The 7,155-nt window shown below is 42.4% G+C and overlaps 1 protein-coding gene across 3 annotated transcripts in view; it reads left to right on the plus strand.

Moving 5' to 3' along the window:
* The window catches only part of ZDHHC20 (zinc finger, DHHC-type containing 20), a 73,254-nt gene that overhangs the window by 22,497 nt on the left and 43,602 nt on the right, over positions 1 to 7,155 (plus strand). For all 3 annotated transcript variants that reach the window (XR_001003661.1, XM_011958926.1, XM_011958933.1), the window contains exon 3: positions 738 to 858. Coding sequence is in view for 2 of the 3 variants with exons in the window: in XM_011958926.1 (XP_011814316.1) it covers positions 738 to 858 (121 nt within the window). In the remaining variant the exon portion in view is untranslated. The remainder of the gene's footprint in view (positions 1 to 737; positions 859 to 7,155) is intronic.

Raw genomic sequence — 7,155 nt, forward strand, 5'->3', positions numbered from 1 at the left:
CCCAGCTACTCGGGAGGCTGAGGCAGGAGAATGACATGAACCCGGGAAGCAGAGCTTGCAGTGAGCCGAGATTATGCCACTGCACTCCAGCCTGGGCGACAGAGCGAGATTCCGTCTCAAAAAAATAAAAAAACACAGCTCTATAAAGGACGCTCTCCTTGAAAAGGCCACTATGCTTGCCTTGACAATCTGTCATAATTCTGGTGAAAGTAGTCCTATTGGTTAGCTTTTTAAAAGCTAAAAATGTTTTTTTTTTTTTTTTTTTTTTTTTAATGACTCATTGCCCTTCTTGAGACATTTGGCTAGACATTAGTGGGACCCCATGACTGTGATTTAGCCTTTCACCCAAAGCAAGTAAATCTTTGGACATTCTTCCAAAAATTAAAAATCTCTTGACAGTAACTTTTAAACAACTAAAATTTTTACTAATGGAGACTTTATATTAAGCCTTTCTTGTGTAGAAATTTAATTTTATTTGTAAAAAACAAAGATGGAAAAATATTTAGTTCATGTTCTTTGCCATCTGGTGTGGAGGGCAAATATTTTCTATGCCAAAGGTATGTAGTTTTTGTTAAAATGTCCTGATTTGTCTACGTAGCAGTTAAGTTTGAAGACAAGTTTTGTCTTCATAAAATAGTTTTTGGTTTTCTTTTTCTGTTCCAGATAAAACTTTTTCTGAACATGATAATTAACACCATGGGATTTAAAGAATTGAATGGTCCACTTTTCTTTTATAGTTCTACTTGTCCAATTCCGAAAAGGAACGTTATGAGAAAGAGTTCAGCCAAGAAAGACAACAAGAAATTTTGAGAAGAGCAGCAAGAGCTTTACCTATCTATACCACATCAGCTTCAAAAAGTAAGAGAATGAATAAGTGTTCCTTTTCTAATGATTTTAAAAATACGCTTATTCCTGCCAGGATATATTTGCATGGTTTGACTATTAAATGGATACTGTGATTGCCATAAATAATATCTGTAGCAACAAGACTTTCCTGTTTTCTTGTTGTGGTATTTCAGATGCAGAAATAGATAAAAACATCAGTATAAATTGTTTAAGGGGCTCACTTTAATACGAATCTCTTCTGTACTTGTTTTTTCCCCCAACTCAACTTTCATGGCTAAAAATTTTAATTATTATTCTTAGTAAACTGTCATTTGGAAGTCTGAATTTGAGTATTGTGTGTCATCACTGAGTAATAAAAAAAAACCTAATAGTGTGCTAAGAATGGGGAACAGTAAAAGATACAAATAGGAAGAAAGTTGTTCAGATGCATAAGGCTAATATTCTGAGAGTCAGGCTATGAACTCAGGTTTGTCTAGTTCCAAAGCCCTCGGTATTTCCTGTGTACTGATGCCTCCGCTGAGATCCATGACCATAACAGCAGCTTCCTGTTCTAGGTTGTAATCTTATCACAGGGAAGAGTCTATGCGTGGCGGTCATTTAAATACAGGGAATTGTTTTATTTTGTTTATTTTTTTAATTTTGTTTTTTGTTTTTTAGGAAATTCTTTTGTGTATTATATACCTCATTAATTGGTTTAAACACTGGGTAATGATTGCAGCTTAACAGTTATTCTGTTTACATGTGCGAACTCATTTAGACCTCACAACAACCTTATGAGGTGTAGACTATAGTTTCCATTTTATGGATGAGGAAACTAATACCCAGTGAGGCTAAGTAACTTGTTCCAAGTCATACAGCTAGTATAAAAAACAACAGGATTTTAAGTCCAGGTGCTCTGCCTCTTCAACCCACTAAGTTTCTAAACTCCAATGGGAAATTACCTTTGTGTAGCTGTGTACAAACGGTGACTCAAGAAAATTTAAAGTGTCTACAAGATTTTAGGAGGGGATATTCGACTGACTGTCCTTTTTGCATAACTAATATATTATAGTATAGAATGAAAACGTGGATTACAGATCAAACCCTAGCTTTTCCCTTACTAATACAGTGCAAGTCACTTAAACTTTCTAAGCACTAACTTTCTCGTTTTAAGGTAAGGATAATAATATTTACATGGCTGAGTTACTGGAAGTATTAAAAGAGACTAAGTAAAGTACTTAGTATATAGCTCTTTGCATAGAATAATAAATTTCCAGTAATTTTTTCTTTTTTCTTTTTTTTCGGAAATGGAGTCTCACTCTGTTGCCCAGGCTTGAGTGCAATGGTGCAATCTCAGCTCACTGCAGCTTCCACCCCCAGGGTTCACGCGATCTCCTGCCTCAGCCTCCTGAGTAGCTGGTATTACAGGCACATGCCACCACACTTGGCTAACTTTTGTATTTTTGTATTTTTAGTAGAGATGGGTTGGCCAGGCTGGTCTCGAATTCCTAGCCTCAAGTGATCCGCCCGCTTTGGCCTCCCAAAGTGCTGGGATTACAGGCGTGAGCTACCATGCCTGGTCTATTATTTTATTCCATTTGCCTTTGATTATAGGTCTCTTAGGTGGTCTATATCCAGGGCCTCACTTCCTTCTAGTGAATTCCAGACAGCGGGCTTTCATTCTCTCTACCAGGATCAGTGGTGTTTTGTCATTCTGTCTTCTTGAAACGCTTTCCTCTTTGTGTTTTTCTGTAGTTTTATACTTCTGTGTTTGTATCCGTGTATGATTGTTCTTCTTCATCCCACATTTGTTGTTTTCTCCTATGTCTTAACTTCACAATGGTGCCTTACCCCATTTTTTCTGTACTGTCCTTTCAACTGTTACTTTTAGCCTTGGAATTCTAATACATAATATTGTGATTGTTTGCTTATTGTGCTGCATAATTTGTTTTCTTTAATAGTTTTCAGGAATTAGTTACCTTCTTAATAGAAATTACAGCAGATTGAAGGATATTAACATACTAGCACTCACCTACGTTCCACACGCTTTCTTGTGTGCCAGGCACAGGGGTAGATTTGCAGCCGCATACAGGGATTGCACGTCTACAGAGTGGTCTGCGATCTAGCTGCACCCTGGGATGCAGCGCCCTTCCTGCTACGTCAGAGGAGGGAGCTGCAGACCTCTGCCTGGAGCATCCAGTCATCACCGTCAAGCCTTCATCATTCACCTTGGCATGCGCCCTTCAATTCAGCATTTCTCGCTCTCACTAGAGCTCCCCTCGTGTATTTGCAGCTTCCAAAGGATAGCTGTATTTGAATGGCCTCTTATCCAAAGCTTTAAACTCCTACAATACTGGATTCATCATTTAAAACCTAAACTCTTGGGGGAGGAGCCAAGAGTCTGCCTCGTTCACTTGTATATTCCCTGCATCTAACGTGTCACCTGGTAGAAACTGTTAGACATTTGTCAGTGAAAACGCGACTCTCGCCCAGACCCGGCTCTGTCAGTGAAAACACGACTCTCGCCCAGACCCGGCTCTGTTTCTGTCCTCGGCACCGCCATTCTTCTAGCCACCCTGGAAACTCAGGTTTCCTGTAATTGCTACATTTGAGTTCCGTCTGCTCAGTCATCAAGCCTCCTTTTCCTACAAGGTGTGTTTGGTTTAACCCCATCTCAGAGCCTAGGGAATTTCACAGCCTTTGCAATGTCAGAATGTTGAGTGGAGAAGGGCGGGGAAAAGAGAAAAGAAGAGATTCATTCCTGATACTACCACTTGCCTAGCCATTCACCCTTCGACAGATGGCTGTCTAACCTTTGGGTGTCTTTGATCTGTAAAACGGAGAGATTGAACTAGGAAATCTCTAAGGTCCTTTAGAGCTCTACTTTTTCGACATTACATGGTTTTACCTCCCAAGTGTCCAACCCAGGCAAAGTGTTATAGAAGGCCCTCAATAAAACATAACATACTCGGTCAGTCAGGGCAAGATGGCCAAATAGGAACAGCTCCAGTCTGCAGCTCCCAGTGAGACCAACGCAGAAGGCAGGTGATTTCTGCATTTCCCACTGAGGTACCTGGTTCATCTCATTGGGACTGGTTAGACAGTGGGTGAAGCCCACAGAGGGCGAGCAGAAGCAGGGTGGGGCGTCGCCTTACCCAGGAAGCACAAGGGGTCAGGGAACTCCCTCCCCTAGCCGAGGGAAGCCATGAGGGACTGTGCCGTGAGGGACGGTGCTATGCGGCCCAGATGCTATGCTTTTCCCACGGTCTTCGCAACCCACAGACCAGGAGATTCCCTCGGGTGCCTCCACCACCAGGGCCCTGGGTTTCAAGCACAAAACTGGGTGACCATTTGGACAGACACTGAGCTAGCTACAGGAGTGTTTTTCATACCCCAGTGGCACTTGGCATGGAGCAAGACAGAGCCGTTCATTCTCCTGGAAAGGGGGCTGAAGCCAGGGAGCTGAGTGGTCTTGCTCAGCAGATGCCACCTCCACAGACCCCAGCAAGCTAAGATCCACTGGCTTGAAATTCTCGCTGCCAGCACAGCAGTCTGAAGTTGACCTGGGACGCTGGAGCTTGGTGGGAGGAGGAGCTTCCGCCATTACTGAGGCTTGAGTAGGCGGATTTTCCCCCTCACAGTGTAAACAAAGCTATCAGAAGTTCCAGCTGGGCGGAGCCCACCACAGCTCTGCAAAGGCACTGTAGCCAGACTGCCTCTCTTGATTCCTCCTCTCTGGGTAGGGCATCTCCGAAAGAAAGGCAGCAGCCCCCTCGGGGGCTTATAGATAAAACTCCCATCTCCCTGGGACAGAGCACCTGGGAGAAGAGGCAGCTGTGGGCGCAGCTTCAGCAGACTTAAACCTTCCTGTCTGCTGGCTCTGAAGAGAGCAGCTGATCTCCCAGCACAGCACTCGAGCTCTGCTAAGGGACAGACTGCCTCAAGTGGGTCGCTGACCCCCATGCCTCCTGACTGGGCGACACCTCATACAGGAGAGCTGCAGCTGACATCTGGCGGATGCCCCTCTGGAATAAGCTTCCAGAGGAAGGAGCAGGCAGCAGTCTTTGCTGCTCTGCAGCATCCACTGGTAATACCCAGGCAAACAGAGTCTGGAGTAGACTTCCAGCGAATTTCAGAAGACCTACAGAAGAGGGGCCTGACTGTTAGAAGGAAAACTAACAAACAGAAAGCAGTAGCATCAACATCAACAAAAAGGATGACCCCAAAAAAACCCCATCCGAAAGTCACCAACATGAAAGACCAAAGATAATAAATCCACGAAGATGAGGAAAAACCAGCGCAAAAAGGCTGAAAATTCCAAAACCAGAATGCCTCTCCTCCTCTAAAGGGTCACAACTCCTCGCCAGAAAGGGAACAAAACTGGACCGAGAATGAGTTTGACAAATTGACAGTAGTAGGCTTCAGAAGGTGGATAATAAATTCCGCTGAGCTAAAGGAGCATGTTCTAACCAAATGCAAGGAAGCTAAGAACCTTGATATAAGCATACAGGAACTGCTAACTAGAATAACCAGTTTAGAGAAGAACATCTGACCTTATGGAGCTGAAAAAAACAGCATGAGAACTTTGTGAAGCATACACAAGTATCAATAGCTGGATTGATCAAGCAGAAGAAGGGATATCAGTGATTGAAGATCAACTTAATGAAATAAAGCATGAAGACGAGATTAGAGAAAAAAGAATGAAAAGGAATGAACAAAACCTCCAAGAAATATGGGACTATGTGAAAAGTCCAAACCTCTGTTTGATTGGTGCACCTCAAAGTGACAGGGAGAATGGAACGAAGTTGGAAAACACACTTCAGGATATTGTCCAGGACAGCTTCCCCAACCCAGCAAAACAGGCCAACATTCCAATTCAGGAAACACAGAGCACCGCAAAGGTACTCCTCAAGAAGAGCAGCTCCAAATACATAATCATGAGATTCCCCAAGGTTGAAATGAAGGAAAAAATGGTAAGGGTGGCCAGAGAGAAAGGTCGGGTTACCCACAAAGGGAAGCCCATCAGACTAACACCAGATCTCTCTGCAGAAACCCTGCCAGCCAGCAGAGAGTGGGGGCCAGTATTCAACATTCTTAAAGCAAAGAATTTTCAACCCAGAATTTCATATCCAGCCAAACTAAGCTTCATAAGTGAAGGAGAAATAAAACCCTTTACAGACAAGCAAATGCTGAGGGATTTTGTCACCACCAGGCCTGCCTTACAAGAGCTCCTGAAGGAAGCACCATATATGGAAAGGAAAAACTGGTACCCGCCACTGCAAAGATGTACCAAAATGTAAAGACCATCGATACTACAAAGAATCTGCAACAGCTAATGGGCAAAATAACCAGCTAGCATTATAATGACAGGATCAGATTCACGCATAACAATATTAACCTTAAATGTAAATGGACTAAATGCCTCAATTAAAAGACACAGACTGGCAAATTGGACAAAGAGTCAAAACGCATCAGTGTGCTGTATTCAGGAGACCCATCTCACGTGCAAAGACACACACAGGCTCAAAATAAAGGGATGAAGGAAGATTTACCAAGCAAATGGAAACTAAAAAAGCATGAGTTGCAATCCTAGTCTCTGATAAAACACTTTAAACCAACAAAGATCAAAAAAGACAAAGAAGGGCATTACATAACGGTAAAGCGATCAATGCAACAAGAATAGCTAACTATCTTAACTATATATGCACTCAGTATTCATAAAGCAAGTTCTTAGAGACGTACAAAGAGACTTAGACTCCTGCACAATAATAATGGGAGACTTTAATTCCCCACTGTTAATATTAGATCAATGAGACAGAAAAATAACAAGGATGTTCAGGACTTGAACACAGCTCTGGACCAAGGGGACCTAATAGACATCTACGGAACTTTCCACCCCAAATCAACAGAATCTACATTCCTTTCAGCACCACATAGCACTTATTCTAAAATTGACCACATAATTGGAAGTAAAACACTCCTCAGCAAATGCAAAAGAACATAAATCGTAAAAAACAGTCTCTCAGACCACAGTGCAATCAAATTAGAACTCGGGATTAAGAAACTCACTCAAAACCACACAACTGCATGGAAACTGAACAACCTGCTCCTGAATGACTACTGGGTAAATAACAAAAGGCATAAATAAGTAAGTTCTTTGAAACCAATGAGAATGAAGACACAATGTACCAGAATCTCTGGGACACAGCTCAAGCAGTGTTTAGAGGGAAATTTATATTACTAAATGCCCACAGGAGAAAGTGGGAAAGATCTAAAATTGACACCCTAACACCACAATTAAAAGAACTAGAGAAGGAAGAGCAAACAAAT

This window comes from Colobus angolensis, unplaced genomic scaffold (genome assembly GCF_000951035.1).
Source record: "Colobus angolensis palliatus isolate OR3802 unplaced genomic scaffold, Cang.pa_1.0 Scaffold113, whole genome shotgun sequence".
Taxonomy (NCBI): domain Eukaryota; kingdom Metazoa; phylum Chordata; class Mammalia; order Primates; family Cercopithecidae; genus Colobus; species Colobus angolensis.